This window comes from Pholcus phalangioides, unplaced genomic scaffold (assembly GCF_987345545.1).
Source record: "Pholcus phalangioides strain wild (caught in Gottingen) unplaced genomic scaffold, Ppha-v1.0 ptg000015l_1, whole genome shotgun sequence".
In the NCBI taxonomy this organism is placed as follows: Eukaryota; Metazoa; Arthropoda; class Arachnida; order Araneae; family Pholcidae; genus Pholcus; species Pholcus phalangioides.
The window spans coordinates 69,980,289-70,001,295 of record NW_028301608.1 but is presented as its reverse complement, the minus strand read 5'-3'; the positions used below and the strand labels follow the sequence as shown (position 1 = coordinate 70,001,295).

At 40.4% G+C, this 21,007-nt stretch overlaps 1 protein-coding gene across 1 annotated transcript in view; it reads left to right on the top strand.

Annotated features, from left to right (window-relative positions):
- LOC149076623 (fatty-acid amide hydrolase 2-A-like) overlaps window positions 1-16,927 on the top strand; it is a 33,444-nt gene extending 16,517 nt beyond the window's left edge. The window contains exons 3-8 of the mRNA XM_089244241.1: window positions 1,080-1,299; window positions 1,473-1,682; window positions 10,300-10,419; window positions 13,365-13,519; window positions 15,174-15,272; window positions 16,226-16,927. Coding sequence (XP_089100367.1) covers window positions 1,080-1,299; window positions 1,473-1,682; window positions 10,300-10,419; window positions 13,365-13,519; window positions 15,174-15,272; window positions 16,226-16,822 — 1,401 coding nt within the window. The 3' untranslated portion in view covers window positions 16,823-16,927. The remainder of the gene's footprint in view (window positions 1-1,079; window positions 1,300-1,472; window positions 1,683-10,299; window positions 10,420-13,364; window positions 13,520-15,173; window positions 15,273-16,225) is intronic.
- The last annotated feature ends 4,080 nt before the right edge of the window (window positions 16,928-21,007 follow it).

Below are 21,007 nucleotides of genomic sequence, written 5' to 3'. Positions count from 1 at the left end.
TTACGGAAATCGTGCTGGGACGGCCACATTGATCGCAATTTATTATTTCGATGTGCACCCCCAACGCCCCTCGCTGCAAGAAATGGAAATCCCTACAGAAAGCGGGAAGCGCGGCCTATACGATGGAAACTAAATTTTCAAAATTTATTTGATCCCAATTTATTATTTGGGTGAGCTCCCCAACGCCCCTCACTGCGAGAAATGGAAATCCCGACAGAAATGCGGCTTATATGGTGAAAATTAAATTTTAAAAATTCATTGGATCCCAATTTATTATCTTGATGTTCCAATGTTCCTCGAAGACTTCAATGAAGACTTTCCTTCATTTGTTAAAAATTAAAACAGATGGGAAGGGAGAGCATTTCCAATAAATGAGAAAAAAAATTAGTTCCATTTTTTACGCCTAAAGCAACTACCCTATTTATTAGATCACAACAAACAAATGAATTTTAAAGCAATTCAAATTTTTCGCGGCAAATTGACGATACAGCGACGAAATGAGTCTGCGAAAAATTTGTACCGCGACGAAATGAACCTGCAACAAATTTGTACCGCGACGAAATGAACCTGCGACAAATTGAATGCGACGAATTGTCCCGCGACAAATTGACCTAGACCCGATACTTTTTACCTTGTCTGGGGCCGCGCAAAATCACTTCACGGACCAGCTGTTGGCCATCCCTTATCTAGCTCATTAGTATGCCGCAATCTTCATTCCATATTGACGAAACGCATGAAAGTTGGATTAATACGATGGTTTCGGTTGAGATTTCAAAAATGATTTTTTCGTTGGGGAAAAGTTTCCCACACACATAGAATTAAAATTGTACACATTGAAGAAAAAAAATATTTTCTCGATATTTTATGACATACTATTCACTTTTGAATGATTTTTTCGATGTTACGATGAAGTCAATGATTCTTATACGCTTTTGACGATTCTTCTTGTCGATCATAACGATATCTCTCAAAAGCACCATTCCGGTGCTTTTCAAGTAGTTTCTCGACTTTTCCGCTATCAATGCTCAATTAGGTACTGTGTGACGTTCGACTGTTTCCCCCCTCTTTATATGCTGCAGGTGCTATCCGAAACTGTGGTGCTGAGTCACATAAAAAGAATTCGGGAAGTTCAGCCCTACATCAACGCCGTGGTTCAAGACAGATTTGGTGAAGCTATCGAAGAAGCCAAAGTTGTCGATTCGCTAATCGCTTTGAAATATAAAGCTAAAGAAGATATCGCCAAAGAGAAGCCACTTCTGGGTGTGCCGTTTTCTGTCAAGCTCACCTTCCAAGTCAAAGGTATCTGTCAAAAAGTTGTGGGGGGGGGGAGGAGAAGATAAAAATTGCATTTGCTCCTATAGATAACAAATCTGGAAATAAACCAGAATATTTGCATACGGATTTATTATTATTTTTTACATCAAACGTACTAATTCTATTTGCGTGCAATTTACTTTTTTACTCTACCTAAGGTATGATTGCAAATGCAGCATCGAAGTATTTCGAGCACCGCAAAGCTATGGCAGATGCCGAAGCAGTGTCACTTCTCAAGAATGCTGGGGCTATCGTTATAGCGATTACGAACATACCCGAATTTTCTAATGCTTTGCATACGGCGAACAGTCTTTACGGGAGAACGAACAACCCGTACGACACAACAAAATCTGTTAGTGGAAGCTCGGGTGAGTATAGAGCTATAATATCAAATACAAATACAAAGGCCATAACACACAAAATGTCCAACGAGGTGACTGAGAAAAGATGCCCATAAAATGTATGGATGTCGGATATTCATCTAAACTACATCAGAAATATAGCAACCCAATAAGAGCAATAAAAAAACAATAATTATGATAAAATATAAATAAAAATAACGGCCATAAAAAATCGAATTATTCTAAGTAGGGATAGCTTCTCTATTTATCCCGCTGTGCCTATCGTACTTCTTTTTAAACGCATCGATTGTGTTAACATTCTCGACCCCAGGAAATAAGTTATTCCATTTATTAGCAACCCTATTAGAGGAAAAACTTTCCGAGATACCACAACCTAGAATTGTTCCTTACTAATTGATACTGGTGTCCCCTTGTTGAATCGGTTGATTCACGATGTATAATAATAATCCATTTTATCCGTGTAATAACTCATGATTCATTTTATTCATTCTATTGAAAATTTTAAACACTTCAATCACATCCCCCGACACCTTCGCTCTTCCAATGTAAAAATTTTCAAAAAGTCAAGTCTCTCTTCATAGCTTGAGCTCCATGTGCCATTAAAAGAACGCGTGGCTCTTCCCTGCACCCCTTCAACCAAGTCGATGTCCCTCCGTAGGTATGGTCTCCAAAACCTGACGGCATATTCCAATCCAAGACAAACTAATCCCGGAAAAGTGGAAGGATCACTTTGGGAGAACGCGAAGAGACCTTTTTGAAAATGAAACGGATCATTCTATGCACTTTTCTAACCACCACTGTACAATGTTCAGAAAACCTAAGCCGCTCATCAACGAGGATTCCCAAATCAGTGATTTTAGTTGCATCCGGAATAATAACACCATTCAACTCGTAAGTGAAAAGTGGGTTTTTCGAACCAAAATGAGCGGCCATGCACTTGTCAACATTAAAAGATATGTTTCATTTACTTGCTCACGATGCAATCCTGTTTAAGTTGGAGCAACTCCCTATCGCTTCGATTCTCGACTACCCCCATAAGCTTCACGTTATCTGTGAATTTGCTAACCATCCCATCCATACCCCGGTCGAGCTTATCGATAAAAAGTGTAAAAAGTATGGACCTAAGCACATTTCCTTGCGGGACTCCACTTTTGACACTTGTCCTATCAGAAAATTCCCCCAATCACCATAACCGGCTGTGACCTATCTCGCAACCAAGATTCTATCCAATTCAACAAGTCGCCTTCAATCTCAACCTCATGTAAACCCTTCAAGGGTTTACTCATGTTGGAACCGATCGAATGCCTTCTGGAAATCAAGCTAAACAATGTCGACATTTTTGCCTTTTCCCAAAGCCTTAATTACGTGCTCATAGAAGTAAAGGAGGTTGGTTACACGTGACTTCCCCTTTCTGAACCCATGTTGGGGTATACTACCTTCTGATTCTTAATAACCAATCATCCATACGTAAGAATCGACTCGTAAGAAGAGCATTAAGAATCGAGCAACCACGATGCGATTGTTAAAGATAATTCCAGACCAGACCAGAATGAAATTTATCTTCCCGGGCCTGGCCCTTTCGGGCCAACTGCGGGTTTACAAATTGTAGCCACGGGGACTACGTATGAAGGGAAAGACAAGAGAGTATGTGTAAATTAAAAGTGCATGTGTTTTTAAGAAAGTTGTCAAAATCGGGAAAAATGATAAGGTCATGGTCATGTTTAAATTAAGTTAAATTTAAACGAATTTTGCAGGTAAAATGCCGGCAGCAACCCCAATTTTTTAGTACGATTATTATTTTAGTGCTTTCTGCTGTGAAGAAAGCTAGAAAGGCGATGTTTCTTCAGCTACGCCACTGCTTCGCATCTGATTGGCTGCGGAGTCCTGGTCTTCTCTCATTGGCTGGACCTGAAATCGATACTATTAGTAGAAGAAGGGAAAAATTAGAGATAGAGTTAATCGATTATTTCAAAGTTGAGAAACGATAGTAAGAGAAGAATTAAAAAATATTATTATTATTATTTTTTTTTTTTCCAACTCAAAATTGAGTAAATTATTTGGTTTTTTTGAAGAGGATTTTTGATTTTTTGACAGCGAAAGATGGTGAAAGGAAATGAAGAATTAGAAGATTTTCCGATAAATAAGTTATCAATTGATTTTTTAATTGAGATGAAGTCGCTTATTTTATAAGAATGTTCCCTGCTTCAGTCAGGAACTTATCCAGGATTGATCTTTTATCCTTTTTTGAAGCGCACTTCATAATGTCCTCCATGCATGACTTAGCGAATTCAAACATATCGTAAGTCGAATTTGAACTGGCCGTCGAGTCATCCGAGAAGGATAGCATTGTGGAGCCGTCTTGGTCAGCTTCCTTGGCCGGCATCTGGGTTGCCGGTTTGACGGGGGACAGTTCTGCATCGGAGGGGATTTTTTCAAAGTTTTTTCTGGAGTCCGTAGACTGATTTTTCACCAAGTCCGTAGAGTGAGACTCTGTTTTTTAGTCGGGCGAACTTTGACGGCCCTTTTTTCCGGGTTTGTCCTGCTTTTTCGGCGTAGGATTTGTATCGGATTTCGCGGACTTAAATGACGTCTCGGAGATTTCTTTATCGTTTTGCAATTTCCTGTGACTTCGGAAATTTTCCCACACGCTACGAGGAAGAAATGTCGTGTTGGTGTAGACTCTACCAGACTTTTCGTAGGTGGCAGTCCGCACTTCAACGCTCGGTTTCTTGTGTCTTGGCTGAAAATTATTTTTGTCGTTGACATCCAGAGGTTTCCCGTAGAGTTCCGCGTGAATTTTTCCAAGAGCTTTCTTGTAAGCGGCACATCCGCGGTAGTTACTGGGGTTACCAACCATCCCGCAATTACAGCATTCTGGCTGATCGACCCCGCGTACCTTCTTACACGTCCGAACTGCATGAAAGTCCTTACATTTGAGGCAGCGCTGGGGTCTGTCACATGGCTTACCCTCACATTCCCATGACTGGCACCGATAGCACTGTCTCGGCGTAAGTCTATTTGGGTGCCTTTTGAACCTAGAGATGGTGACAGCTACGAAGGCTAGCTGTTTAAGATCGAAGATGGCCTTTGACTCTTCGTTATCTGGCAGTTCGATTTTCCAAAGCGGGAGGTTTCGCATCCGGGCACGTCTCCTTCTAGAACGGAGTTGTTCGATGGATTTTGCGCAGAAACCCGCTTCCGCTAAGTCATCGCGTAAGTCCTCTGTTGGTGTCTCCGGATCCATTCCTCGAAGCAGAATGAAGAAGGAATCGGCACCAATTGCAGATTGCCTGCTTACCTCAATGTTGTTTTCCCGAAAAAATTTTAGTGCAAGTTGACGGTCACTATCATTTTGAAACCATATTTTGTGTTGACCGCCACTGAACTTGACGCTGAAGTCACTTTCACAAAAATCACTGATTTTTTTCCCGACTTTTGATCACTGGCCGTGGCATCGGATCTCAAGAAAAGATGTCCCGTATGCTTTTTGCGATGTCCCGTATGCTTTTTCTCTCCGGATCGGGTGATGAAGGTATCTCGTCCTCGCAGATCCATTGCGATTGGGTGATCAGGACGTCAGTCTCCGTCGGGGCGGGGCTTTCGCGGGCTGGCCCGTTTCGACACCGCTCCTCTGGAATCTTCTTCCCGTTCGGGAACGGCAGTCGTGGGTACCTCTTTCTCCGTCGAGGAAGGTGGGTCCTCTTTGGTGCTCTCGACGCGTGATTGGTCGGTTTGAGCCTTTGCTTCAGCATGGGCGGAGCCTTTGGGAGACTTTTCATGGCTGTCTCTTGGGCTTTGCTTGGGTCCCTTTTTCCGTTTTTTTCCGGGAATCTTGTCCGGGTTTTTCGCAAGTGAGTTCACGAATCTTTGGCACAGCAAGATGTCAAGTCGGTTGAAGAGTGATGGCGTCTCAGTGAGTTTGCATTTATCGTGGACCGAAAGATCCTTGACTGTGCCCCATATCTTTTGGTTGTGCTGATCCCTCTTTTTCATGACGGGGATTTCTTTAGTCAACCAGATTAGCTTGTCCAGGATATTGTCGCTGGAGCATGGCTTGAATTTGTTCTTGCTGGCCTGCAATAATCTATAGAAGGCTTGGAAGTCGTGTTCAGCTACATGTATCAGCTGTTCGGCTGCTGCGGCTATGTCGTCAGCTTTGGCTTCCTTGTCCCAGCATAGCTTTTCCAAGTCAGTCCATCTCCAGTTTTGGGGGGTCCAGAAAAATGTCGTGGAAGTAACAATTAAACTGCGTTCTATTACAAGTCATTTCTATGGTATCCGACTGAGTACGGATTGTGTTTCAAGCTTTAACTGAAAATTAATTTAAGGGTGGTTATTAAAAATTTCTAAGTCCGATAGGCTTGGCATCGGAGCGATTTTTCGCATGACCGTCCCGTTCAATGGCTGGGACCTTTTTTTTGTTTTGAAAGATAATTCTTGAGGTCACGTCAGGATTGATGAGCCGAAAAATTTCCTTTTAGGGGAATTTCACCACTGACCAATCGGCGCTCGGTCAAAAATTAACAACAACGTGTTGTTGACAAGATGGGGGGGGGGGGGGAAGAAAAAGGAATTTTAGATGGACGTAAGCCCGTAAAACATGACGGAGTTTATTTATTACTATATACCGCGAATCTGTCACATTTGTAGGCCATTCTGCATAATCGTCAAACATGGGTAATGCGATAAATGCCATCGTTGTGTTTAGATTATGTATGTAAGTAAAGCTAACATTACAAGACTAACTAATAATTTTTACAATATGCCTCACATTTACTTCAATTATTTTTCATGGCAAAATGCGTATGGTACTGTACATGTATCGTGGTCAAATAAAAATAATAGTGATCAGATAATACAGTAATATTAAAAATTGACATCGCTTCTGTAATGTTGGCTCTTGCATACATTGAAAAGTATGTGGAAAAAATATAATGATTTTTATACAGGGTGTTCTGTTAATGGACCAACAAACTCAGACGGTTGTTAGTAGGCATCGAGAGGAACGAAAATTGCAATGGAACGTAGTGTCGCAAATCACATTGAGGACGAAAATCGCGAAAAGCGCATGCAGGTTTCGATGTGACGCTGGAACGACAAAAAGTACAATAACCGCTACAGAAAGATTTATTTAATTAATTATTACAAGAGTTGTTAGAAGTGGTATCCACTGACGTCATTGCACAGTCTACAATGACGTAAAAACGATTCCCGGACGCTTATAAACTAATAAATAATTATAAATCCCTACATTTCTAGCTACATTGTAGAAATTTAGCTTATCGTGATTGGCCGAAATGAGTGATGAGCCATTACGTCACAGTGAAATTTTTGCTGGCGACGTTCAACAATAGATACATTTAATTGTGCTGGGAGCCAACATCCGCCGTTAGAAGTAATGGCTATAGTACGTACGAGACTCACGTACCGAAGGTTGTGTGTTCAATTCTGTCTGAAATAAATTTAAATTTTTTTCCATCTTTGCTGTCATTTACTGATTTACTAAAAAATGTTTCCCCATTTTTGTTTCTGATTTAATCAAATGCGGTTCACGTGCATCGAGAAGACAATAATAACAACTCGCGAAGCTGGGCCCATCCATCTCTTTTCCTGATTCAATAAAAAATGCTCTCATTTTTCGTCAATAAACTTAGAAATTCAGTTTCTCCCAAAACTCCGCCTCTCGTGACGTCTTGCTAGCTTTTTTGCTCGCAGTAACCAATCACCGGCTGCTAATGCTTCCTTTGTTATTAAAAAAATAGGGATTGTAATTACGCTTCTCGGACGCGCTCGAAGATGGCGATGTCTGCCGCAGCGACGACAATCCGCGCTATGAGATCCTCCGGTGTGTCCACAGGCGTCGCATAAACGAGTGATTTAAGGTGACCCCATAAGAAAAAGTCACACGGATTGAGATCCGGGGAACGTGGAGGCCAAGCAACGGGTCCCAGCTCCTTGGTTATGTAACCAAGGCTATGGTGTCGCAGGGAATTTTCTCTAATAGGGTTGTTAATAAATGGAATAGCTTACCCCCGGAGGTAGTAAATTGTAACACAATTGACACGTTTAAAAAGAAATACGATAAACATGTTGGGGTAAATCGAGAAGCTATCCATACTTAGAATAAGACAACCATAAGTATTTTTTACGGGCATTGTATAATATTTTATCATGCGTATATATTGTTTACAATTTTTTGTTAATTGCATTTTTAATTGGGTTGCTGTATTTTTGAAATATATGACATCCATATCTGTTATGGGCATCTTTTTCTCAGCCACCTCGTTGGGCATTTTGCCTGTTGTGGCGTTGTATTTGTGTTTGCATCATCGAGGTGATTACGCACTTCGCGGGAAAAATGTGCTTGTGCACCATCGTGCATGAACCACATGCCGCTTACGTCAGATATGATGAGCGAACCCACGAACGCATTCAGCGATCAACTGACATCCACCTTTCGTCTCCTCTGGACTCAGAGCCTGTAAGCGTTTTTGCGATTTTCACCCTCTCAACGTGGTTTGCGACACCACGTCCCATTGCAATTTTTTTTCTTCTTGATGTCTACTAACAACCCTCTGAGTTTGTCGGTCCATTAACAGAACACCCTTTATTTATGTACAATTATATTTTGGTCGATTAGAGCTTCTTCTCTCATATTTATTGTGAAAAATTCAATTTTTAAACAAAGAAAAATTGTCAAATGTACAAGTTCCCAAAACATTGAAACATTTACGACCCATCGATCATGATATTTATGGATTGAAAATTTGAGAGTTATGCATAATCATTCGTAAATGTGTGATAAATGTGGCAAAATTTATCAAATTTTATCGAGATGATCCGATATTTTATCACTATTACCAACGTATATATGTGCTGTATTCAACACTGTTTTCGACTCTCCCACTCACCCTTTCGATAACTTAAAAAGTTGGACGAATTCCTTATTCGGAAATAAAAATGTATCTGCAAAATCCTTTTTTTCATTTTTTAAAATATGGTAAATATGAATCATAAAAAAACTTCTATTAAAGGAATAATTTACGCGCGTCGTGTCGCATATGGAAGAAAAAATTGTCTACTAAGAATCGAGCTAAGAAATGGGATCATCAAATTCTTAACTACGGAAGGAGAAAGATTCTTAGTTAAGAAATATAGTTACAAAATTTCCTTTCGCTTCTTAACTAAAGATCAAGTCCGTAGTTAAGAAGCAGATTCTTACTAAGAACCAGAAGGCGGTACACCTCTTGGTTTTCCGATATCACATTATTTTCGTCTACCCACTTCACCCATTGCTTTTTGATAATAATTTCCAAAATTCTCGTTCAAACTCGCTGGGGACGACACGATTTCTTCTGCTACCCTTTTTTAGACATTGGAACCACATTAGGAAGCTTCCAATTTCCTGGGACAATACTCTCAGCAACAACACTTCTGGAAATCTGTGCAACTGATCCCAATGGCTCATTAGTACATTTCCTAAGGACCCTAGGAAAAATATCATCTGGTCCTGGTGCTTTGCTTGCACATACATTTTTTAGAAGTTTTATATATATAGGACTTCTACATCTCCCACTTGAATTTCGTTATATATATAAGGACTTTGACACCCCATGAAATACCGGTACTTTGAATTAATTCATCAGTTCGACTTTTTTTTCCCACCGGCCCATCTACTCAGTGTATACACGCGCCTGGTCATCATTTGCGCATTCGATGTACACGCAGTGCTTGAAATCATGATTTTATTAGTAATGATAGAGGACGAGTGGTTTTTTTGGTTACTGAACTACCCACTTTCAATCACGAAAAATGTGCGCTCAGACCTCCACTAAGACCAAAATTAAGACGGTGCCCCGTCTCAAAATGCCTCTAAATTATTGCACATGCGAAAAAAAAGAAACCAAGGGATGCGTTTGAAGTACAGTAGAACCTCGTTATAACGGACTAATAGGGGTTGTCCGCTGTAATGAAAGTTAGATTTATAAAAATAATTCTTATAGGGGTGTAATGTACATCAATGAGCGTACAGTAGTTAGACATATATATATATACAAAAAGTGTTTATTATAGTACCAAATAAAAACACTTTTCAAAACAGGTTGAATTGAAAAAGATGTGTACACGTATACATTGTATTAATCTTAATTTTTTTAGCTGGCGAGCGGTACGAGTGATGCAGTGCATCAAGGCTTACGCAAAATAAAACAACGATCCATGTTTAATCGCTTGCTTCGAAATGTTTTTTAAACGAGTTGATACTTTTCAATATTTTTTAAATACAGTAAAACCCCTCTTAACGGACACCCCCCTTTTACGGCCAAATAATAATTTCCCGCAGTACAATAAAAGCACAAATTTCAAACCCCTGATTAACGGTTACCCCTCTCTTATGTACGAATTTTTTTGTCCCACCGGTGCCCGCAACAAAGATAATTTACTGAAGTAAAAACGAATTTCAAACTCGTCAGATTTCACAGTTTTTCAAATATTTTTAGCTGTAAATTATGAGCGAAATCCGTTGTAGTGAAGTCCGTTATAAAGAGGCTCTACTGTATTTTTAACATCGTTCGATTTAGGTACACGAGCAATTCCGACTAATCATAACTTTCCCGTTTTGTAGGTGGCGAAGCAGCTCTCATAGCATCTGCTGGATCTGTCTTGGGTTTAGGCAACGAAATAGGTGGAAGTCTGAGGATTCCGGCAAGTTTCTGTGGAGTATTCTGCCACAAACCTACCAATGGTAAATTTGATTCTGTAAAATGGGCACAAAATAAAAATAATTGTTATACACTCATTTCATTCCGTGCAGCGCCCAGGCTCTATCGACCATTGTCAATTTTAGCCATTGCCCGGATGAGGGGACTGGGAGATGTCGGGTGCTTTATTATGCATATAAAATATAAAATACATGAACATTGAATATAAAAACACATTATTAAAAAAAAAAAAAAAAAGTATATACAGATTAAAATATTTCTATTATACAATATACAGTTTATTCCGATGAGCTCTTCTGATGTCCTTTCCAGCTTTATTGAGCCCGAGTCCCCTGTTCCTCTCTGTGGCCAAGCGCCAGGTCCTGAACCATGTTTTCCCTCATTGGCTTGTTGGCTCGGGTGAGCCCTCCGCCGTGTCCAGGCCAGGTCCTGGACCACGCGTCTTCGCTTGTTGGCTCGGGTGAGCCCTCCGCTGTGGCCAGGCCAGGTCCTGGACCACGTCTTCCCTCGTTGGCTTGTTGGCCAGTGTGAGCCCTTCGTGTCACATTGGTCCGACCAGGTGCCAGGTCCTTTCAGCATGAGGGGAGGGGGTTGTTCGATTATTCAAAAGCTCCTCAGCTTTTGGTTGGGTGCTTCACACTTTAAACACTGATCATTGGGACTTTGTTTCTTGGTTACTCTTTCACTGGATCATCCTATTTGAAGCCAGAGTCTTCCCATATTTCGACCGCTTCTTCTTCTCTCTCCGATTGCTCTCCCTCTGTGTCGTATTCTTCGTCTTCTAATTCTTCTATTTCCTGGGAGAGTACCCTATCGACGCTGTCTTCGGCTTCTGCCCTGGCTCTCAGTCTTTCGCTCCTCTTCAGTTGTTGCGTTTCATGTGGAGTCTGGATGGTCTCATCCCTCTTGGTGTGGAGATGTTCCTGGTTGGCCTATAGGAATTTAACCAGGTCCTTGATGGTTTCCAGGGCTTTTCCATCTCTCTCCATCCTTTTGAACCATTCATGCTCCAACTGAGGGAGCGGCTTAACCAGGTGGAACTCTGAGGTCTTTTCGCACTCTGTTGCGTAATGCAATGGGCTTCCGACTCCTCCACACAGGCACTTGTCATTGTTTGAGATCCCGAAGCAGAGGAAGTGGGTGGGGAACGGCCCGTGGCCCGAGAAGAATATCGTCTTCTCTCTGCTCCAAGATCTCTCTCTCCACTGTATTTTGGGCAGGACCCTATGGATTAACTTCCCATGTGTAGCGGGGTGGTCCCAGAATTTCTGCCACTCTCCAAGGATGTGAATCTTTATTATCCTTTTTGCAGTCGCTGCTGGAATCTTCTTTTCCAGGAGGATCGTACGGCTCAAGGCCTTGGCCAATCGGTCCGCCTCCTCGTTCCCTTTTTCTCCGACATGGCCACGAACCCAGTTCAATTGGATGTTTGGATTTTTTAATAGAGCCCTGCGGACGGTCCTGGCGTCCTCGTGTCTCGTGAGGGGGTCTCTTATGGCTTCCAGGCTGGATCGGCTGTCTGTGTATACTTTGGACTGGGTCGTTGTGTTTTCCAAGCTGCTCACCGCTTCTCTTAGAGCGAAGAGCTCCGCCTGGAAAATCGTGCATCCTGTCAATATCCTCTGCTTCCACTCCTGGGTTACTACGTCATCCTCGTATCTCACGAAGGCAGCACCCGTTCCATCCTGGGTTTTAGAACCGTCTGTGAATATGGTGGTTCCTTCGTATGAGATAGGGCCCGTTCCTTCCAGGGTGGTGATCTGGCTCTCCTGGATGTCGGTGGCGGGGTGTACATCCTAGCCTATCCTTCTCTGCTCTAGCTCACTCCACTGGTATTGGGCCTCCCCCAGACTGATGTTCCTGTTGAGTCTTGTCACCATGGCTGCTTTGGCCACATACTCCGTCTGAAGACTCAGTGGGGGAACTCCTGCGATGGCCTGCATGGCTGCTTTTGACGTCTTGTGGTAGGCTCTTGTGAGAAGGTGCAGGAAACCTCCCTGCAGGCTGTCCAGCTTCCTCTTGAGCTTCTCTGATGGGTCCTGGTACCACGCAGCAGCTCCGTATGTTATTATCTTGATAGCCACCTGGTCGTACAATATCCTTCTGAGCTTCTGCGTTAGTCCCCATCTTGGGCCTGCCATGCTCGCCAATGTTTGAAGGTTAGCGTTCGCCTTGGCTCCCTGGGTTTTTACGTGTGATATCCAGTCCAGGTCTTTGTCCAGAGTGACCCCAAGATATTTCATCGTCTTCTTCCATGGGATCCTGGTTCCCTTCATCCTTATCTTGGGTCTCTTGATTCTTGAACTGTACCACAGGCAAGAACTCTTTTCGACTGCCTGCTCCAGATCGTTGTTGTGTAGCCAATTGGCCATCTGATCCAGAGTCCTGGTGGCCTTTCCTTCCATCTCTTTCCATTTCTCTGTGGCCATGACTATGAGTATGTCGTCCGCAAAGGCCTGTACTCGTACTCCCTCTTCCCAGGACTATTTAAGTAGGTCGTCCACCGTGACGTTCCACATAGGGGGGGGGGGGGCCCGAGCACGAGCCCTGCGGACTACCTTTCGTTTGGTCATGTTCCACGAGCTCACCTCCCAGCTCCATGGCCACTTCCCTGTCTTTCAGGATATGTTATACACTTTTTTTTTAAGCCGAGCACAACTCAGGTCTACCGCCATGGGCAATTTACTACCTAGTGAGTTGTGCCGGAAGTGTAAGTGTGTGTACCTAACAGTCTTAGTGCGTATCGAGTGTTGTGCATGATTTTTCAGTGCTGCCATCTATATCTCAGAAGTGAAGTGAGTGATGTGTAGTGACTGAATATTTGTACTGTTTGTAGGACTGTTGCTCTCTGTGACGAGACTTTTTAACGGGGAGATCGGCTCTCATTTTATGTTATACACTATAGATTTATGTGATGTCATTGTAAGAGAGTATCGAATCGATATTTCCTTTTATTGCTTTGATTCAGGCGTAGTTTCAGTGGATGGCTTTTTCCCGGAAATATCTCCCCTGTTACGGGAAATGATTTGCAGTGGACCATTGTGTAGATATGCTGAAGATCTTCTTACAGCTATGAAGATATTATCCGGAACGAAACGAACTGAAATGAAGCTGGATGAACCGGTAATAGTGTTAATGAGTACTAATAGAGTATTATATACATTTGATCAATTTGTTACATTCATTTTTGAATTAACTGAATATTTTTATCGAGCAAAACTAGCAGCAGACGTAAACAAATTCTTTTCAATAACAGTAGAAACTCGCTATAACGGACAGTTAAAAAAAATTGTAATAATAATAAAGAGAGCTTTTATTTTATCTTCCGAGTTTTTCAAGCAAGTGATTAAACGTCGAACTGATAAACCGTTTTACCCGCATTTAATGCTGTTTTTTTCAAACTTTCCCTCGTTTATCGAATTCGAATATCTTAGTGAATATTGCCCTAAGGAACGTGAATTTTTTTAGTTGGCATCAGAAGAAACAGGGTAACAACTATCTAGTTGGGTTTTATGAAACACTGGGACGGTATAAAAAGTTAATATTTATAATTTAATAACCCTTCAACATATCCTGGTTCTGCACGTTATTTGGATACTTCCCCTAATTGGAAGTATGCCTCTGGGATCAACAGCATGGGCGGAGATATGTCCCCCCCCCCCCCAGAGTCAAACGTGGAGTCGATTGATCTAATGTATATATGTATAGATGAATTGACATCATCATCATCGTGCCCCCCCCCCCCAGACTTCTAAGTCAATCTCCGCTTTTGACCAACAGTTCACCAGTAAACTGCCATACGCCCTGTTTCCTATGCACCCTGTATATATATGATTTTCGGTCACAACTTCAATCTGGAACTTGGAGTGAAATGATATAATAATAATAATAACGACCAACACAATGATTTTCGAATTGTTCGGGGAGTTTTTCTCATTACAGTAAACCCGTATACGCCTTTTATGATATGCGATTCCTCAAAACAGAGTGCGAGCATCAACATAATTGTATAAAATGTTCCAGGTTTTTGAAGCCGAATCCGATGGGCAAAGTTTCGGTCAATTAGTTTATTCTGCAGCAACGTGATAATGCTTGAAGGCATGTACCAATGAGCTGGTAAAGCGCATGATGACCTAATAATAAACGAATAAAAGCTGTCGGCTGACGTGAGATTGCAATAAGGCAGTTGGATTCACGTGCCGTAGTATTAATGCGTTACTGCCTGATAACCACGTTTCATCAATCGTATCGATTGGTGAGGGACAATGCAAGGCTATGGTGTCGCAGGGAATTTTTCTCTAATAGGGTTGTTAATAAATGGAATAGCTTTTCCCCGGAGGTAGTAAATTGTAACACAATTGACACGTTTAAAAAGAAATACGATAAACATGTTGGGGTAAATCGAGAAGCTATCCATATTTGGAATAAGACAACCATAAGTATTTTTTACGGGCATTGTATAATATTTTATCATGCGTATATATTGTTTACAATTTTTTGTTAATTGCATTTTTAATTGGGTTGCTATATTTTTTAAATATATGACATCCATATTTTTATGGGCATCTTTTTCTCAGCCACCTCGTTGGGCATTTTGCCTGTTGTGGCGTTGTATTTGTATTTCAATTTGTATCAAACATGTTCGTCTTTTATAGAAACTGAAAAACGGGTAGAATTTAATCTGGTTTCATCTAATACAGTAATAATCTTTACGGATGAATTGAGCTTTTTAACAACATATATATTGTATTAACCTTATTATATGTGTGTTTTATAGGTGGATATAACGAAGCTCAAAGTGTATTATATGCAAAGCGATGGCGAAAGTGACTTAGTTCCTGAAGTTGATAGTGATATCCTTCTATATCAGCTGAAGGTGATCGGTTTCTTATAACTTTTGCTTTTTTGACATTACAGCTAGCTTTTTATGACTGTGCATATATGACAGTACAGTTTTCTTTTGCCCAATTGCTGCTCCGTTACATAACAAAATTATATCCGTTCATCGCATAACTTCTTTGAAATACAAATACTACAACAAGGAAACTAAGTGGTTGAAATTAAAAGGTAAATGAAAAATTTCAGAAAGAATGTCCATAAAAAATATTGATTTCATTTACCCAAATGAATTCTGGATAAAAATTCGAGAGATGCAACAAAACTTTATATCAAGCCCTGCCTATCGCTCGTCATAAAATCCATTTACCTCCGTCGGAAAACCATAGAAAGCCAACCTCAGCCGACCACCAACGTGCCGCCTGCGGGGATCGAACACGGGTCCTCACGATGCGAGTCCATCACATGACCGCGCACAGCGGCTCTCGCAAATACCACATTTTTAATTCCAAACAATAGCCCAACAATATTTAAATTTCGCTCATAATATCTACAGGCAATAATCTTAATAATATTAATAATATAAGCTAGGTACATGGCACATTCCGATATGCTTTAATTCATAGGAAATTTCTCGGATTAATGTTCCCGAGATCCATGCGCGGTTTTGTAGAAACGACATCTTCAGTGGTGATGTTCTCGACGAGCAGCCGAGAAGAAGATCTCATGGACTACGCGTTTACCCTAGAATCTTCTATTCTAGCCTCTCTCTTCATTGCGCAAACTCTATAATACTGTGGTCCCTAAAAGTTCGGGGACACTTCAGACAGCCTTCCATAATGTGGTTAAAAGCGTTTTTCTATTCAGTAGTAATTTTTAATTAACAGCCGACTGCGAAAAATAAAAAAAGATTTACGCAGATTTTTGAACCTGTATTAAACGAATAATTCAGAAAAATGATGAAAACTGTTAATGCCTTTTGTTTTTGCTCAGGCAGCCACTCATTTTGAAGAGAAATTGGATGCGCAATTACAGAATCTAGAGATTCCGGAAATGAATAACATATTTTTCTATTGTCTGGGCAAGTACGTACTCTCTCGTTGTGAAAAGTCAGCACAAGAATCGATTTTTGGCGACAAAAATGCGATTAGACCCTCAGTAGAGTTACTAAAGAGTCTCGTTGGATCGTCAAAGTTAGAAGTCTATAACTTGCTGTATGCAGCGCTGGACCGAACACTATTGAGGAAGTCTTTGAGACGAACGCCGCTCATCGAGAAACGTTTCAAAGTTTTGGAAGAGAAATTTGGGCTCGTCCTCAACGAAAGATCTGTGCTGTTTGCGCCGGTGTTCCCCTATAAGGCGAGCTACCACGGAGAGGATGCTTTTCTAATGCACTGCAGCGGATATTGCGCAGTATTCAACTTGCTCGGGATGCCCGCGACTTTCTGTCCTATGTCCGTATGCGAGAGCGGCCTTCCATTCGGCATCCAAATAGTCGCATCCAGAGGGAACGACCGCTTAGCGATAGCTTGCGCTATGGAACTCGAAAAATGCTTCGGAGGATGGAAACAACCTCGACAAAAAAAATGATTCGGGATATTTGTTGCAAAATGTGCAATGTAAAAATCTCTATTTTTTTATTTGGCACTTATGTAAGCATTCGTATGGAACAATAAAAAAAATTAATATCCCTGATTCTATTTTCATTCGTGCATGCATACGAACAAAAAACTACTCTCATTTGGTTTTTCATTCCACCGCACACACACTGTGTAAAAATTATAGTATCAGTGGTTCAGGTAATCAAACATCATTAACGAACGTGCAAAACGGGAGAAACAAAGGCGAAAATAATCGAGGGATCGCTTCCCCTAGCTTAAAATAGTATTCATTACACTTCACTCACAATTTGAAGTATAGATGGCAGCACTGAAATACACAACACTAGCTACACGCTCAGACTGTTAGGTGCACTCACTTTGTTCAAGACTCTGCCACGAAGCTGGGCAGGAAGAGATCTCGGCAACGGGATAAGTCCGGTGGCAGAGACCCTGGCGTTCATTCATTCAGCTTAAAATAGTGATTGATATTTCCTGTCATTTTTGAAGTATATTTTAGATTTTTCTGAACATATTCATAATACAAGTCTTGTTTATATCTTCACATTATATCATTACATATTTGATATTTCTATTACCGTGAGTGTGTGGATGCTGTTTTTAGCCTAAATACAGCCTATATAATGGGCGGGTCTGATACTAGGGGAAAGCCATAGAGAGACGAAAAACGAATAAATTGTTCCAAAGAATAAATATCTTTTGCCAGTGGAGGAAAGCCAAGTGGAGAAACAGAAATGCATATTCGATTTCTAGGCAATATGCTATTGTATAAAATTCACTCTATTTTAGGCCGGAATTACACTATAAAAGTTTTGTAAAAGTGCTTGTTTAAAACTTGAAAAATACAACGAATAAGCTAATCGGCTACATTCGAGCTAATGCAACCGATCAGTTTATTGGTTGTATTATTCAAGTTTTATAAAATCACTTTTACAAAACTTTTACAGTGTAATCCCGGCTTTATTCTTCGATTTGCAATACAATCAGAATTTATATAATACCATATTTCCTTTAATGTTATTACATGATATTATTTCTAGAAGTCTATTAATGTTTTAGACGGATTTTCTTCGGTGGGGGGGAGAGGGAGAATTCCTGAGAATGCGATCGATCTTTCATTCTTTCCTGTGATAAAGAAATTTGCAAAATAAACTCTCTCTCTAAGTGCGTTCACATCACACAAGAGATGCTTTGTCAATTTCTGCATCTACTAGATTTTATTATGTGAATATAATAATAAGAAAAATAAAGGCCTTGGGCCAATAATATTGCATAAATAAATAAAGAAAAACGTTATAATACTAATAATAATAATAACGATAATAATACGGTCAATACTAGTTGTAGTCCAATGATGGTCAATGTAGTCCAGAGAGCGGGTGGGGAAGGTAGTTGATAGAGCACAGGTTCCATCGAACCAGCGAGGGATTTTCAAGTGGCCAATACTCCCTTAACATACATAAAAAATTGTTTGCCTTATTTCAATTGATCAGGCTCTTATGTTGTTTCATAATGAATTTTATATTTCACATTTCTGTGAATGATAAGAAATCGAAACAAGTAACGAAATCACTATTTTGGGCAAAAAAGTACTATATTAGCTTCTACGTTGTAAGATGTAATCTGACAACCCGGCACGCAAATGCCACGGCCCTTAGAAGACCCGTTTTGAAGGGAACTCACGACTTGACCTCGTTCGCCCCCCCCCCCCCACAATACAATGATGAGATTAGAAGCGATCACGGTAACCCCACGAAACAAGAATAAGATATCAAGCGGCGGTCGGTTCTACACTTACTTCGCGGATCGATGAGAAAAATGATTTGTACGTAATTCTTGCAAAGCCCTCAAGGGGGCGTTAACTTCCTTAAAGGGAAGTAATTATATATGAAACAATCTGCACAAAACGCCATGGCTACTAGCTACATTCGCTACGCAGATGGCGAGGCTTGATGAAGGGGGTATGAACCGCTATTGCAGCGGGCTACGGGACCCCATTCTAATACTGTAGTTATGTCATTGTCATGTAACTTCTCCAAAATTCATCAACTTTCAAAAATAAAAAGAAGAGAAGGGGAAAATAAGATTCTTTTATACGTTAACTGGGGGGGGGGGGGGTAACCATTACTGCACAGTACTTACAACGTGTGTCTCTTGTTATTTTCAAAAACACTTCATATATATTTTCAAGGTCTCTGTGAGGGTGTTAGTGGTTCCAGAAAACGAGCACAAATCTCCGGGAACGAATCCATTGATAGATAATAATGCTGATAAAAAACTGAATGTGAAAGAATGTGATGACAGGAAAAGTATTATCGAATAAGTTATCGAAAACAAATAGGATGCATTTTTAAATCACCCACACGTACTTCTAGAATGTTGCAGACATATTAGAAACGTAGAATTTTGGAAAAATTTCGATTCGATGCTTGATGTGAATATGATTTCTGTCCGTCGAAATATTCTAAAAAACACAAAAAAGCAAAAACCACAAAAAAAACCAAGAAAAAAAACGAAAAAACAAACAAGAAAACATGTAAATAAATAAATAGAAAAAAAACCCGATTTTCCTATATATATATATATATATATATATATATAGTAATATGATATAGAATCTATATTATAGATTCCCAACGTGGGGTTAGATTGAGTTGGGGGCCGATGGAAAAAAAAGGTTGGCAAACTATGTTATAGATTGACAGACCTATAGAAAACTATCGAAAGTGACGTGAATGACGTAACGTATATTATTGCATAAGTAATCGGATTCGGGCGTCGAAAGTTCGCATTTGCGTCGTTTTCTTTCCTCTCCTTGACCTTCATACCATTTGTACCTTTCGCCTCACGCGACATGAAATCGAGTTTCGCTCCAGCGATGATGGCCGACATTTTTTCCTATAGCGGGCGGGGACCGTGCGCATAATGTGATTTTTCAAAAATGTTGTCGCCCGTTACTTCAATATACACTCTACCTTGCTTAATAAACTGTCTAGAGTAGGGGGGAAGTCGAAAGGTTCTTCTATGTGTCATATTGACACTTGGATTTATAAAACAGAACTCTTCTGTACAGAAAGCCTCTTTTAAAAAAGGAATGTGATTTTTGTTTGATGATAAAAAAAAAATCATCTCAAATATTTTCAACCATTAAAAAAAAATGAAGGAACTATAGAATATACATGTAGATACATTCCCAGGTAATATGGAATACCACTTTCATTTTTTCGATTATTCCTTCCTTCTAACTAGATCATGGCCCGCCGATCTGTCTCAATGAAGAGATTTAAGAATAGAAAGAACAGAAATAAGGATAGCGTTAAATGCGGAAAAACCGTTCACTCACATTTAACTCTATTCTTGTCTAAATTTTCTTCGTTTTCGAATTGGAATATCTCTGTGAATATTGCACTTAGAAACATGGAATTTTTTTAGCATCAAGAGAGACAGGGCCACAACTTTCTAATTGGAAGTCAGAGCACGGGGGCACCGTGCTCTGGGAAGAGGGAGTACGAGTACAGGCCTTTGCGGACGACATACTCATAGTCATGGCCACAAAGAAATGGAAAGAGATGGAAGGAAAGGCCACCAGGACTCAGGACTCCGTAAAAATTACTGTTTTTAGATTTTTATTTTTATTTTGTTACACACTATTTTCACTCTCAAAACAGGTACAGGGTAATTTTTGAACGCCTGTTGAGCATTTTTTTAAATGAAATCATACCTTTACGATGCACGGTTGATGAGACAAAGGCCGCGCTAGCAATTACAGGACACCCAGTAAGTGCGGTACAGAAGAAAAGGGGGCATCATCATATCACAAAAGAAAAATTTTACAGGAGAGCCGTTTCAAGATTTTTATAAAGAATTTTTTAGGAGATAAAGAGAATAGCTCTGTTATTTATTGAAATATGACTTAATGCCCTACACCTATGTCACATACGCTGTGTGGTGCAACAAAAGTACCGTAAATTAATAGCGTTTTCCCAATGTTGACGAAAATGGACATAGTGCCTTTTACCTCCGGCACGCAGATATATAGATGCCGAGAAGCATTTTTTTAAAGTTAAAATTAAAGTAACGTTTGACACACGAAGAAAAGCCGCGAACAAGAGCAAGTTGAAAAAAAAAACAAAAAAACTTTGCCATTTTTGATGAA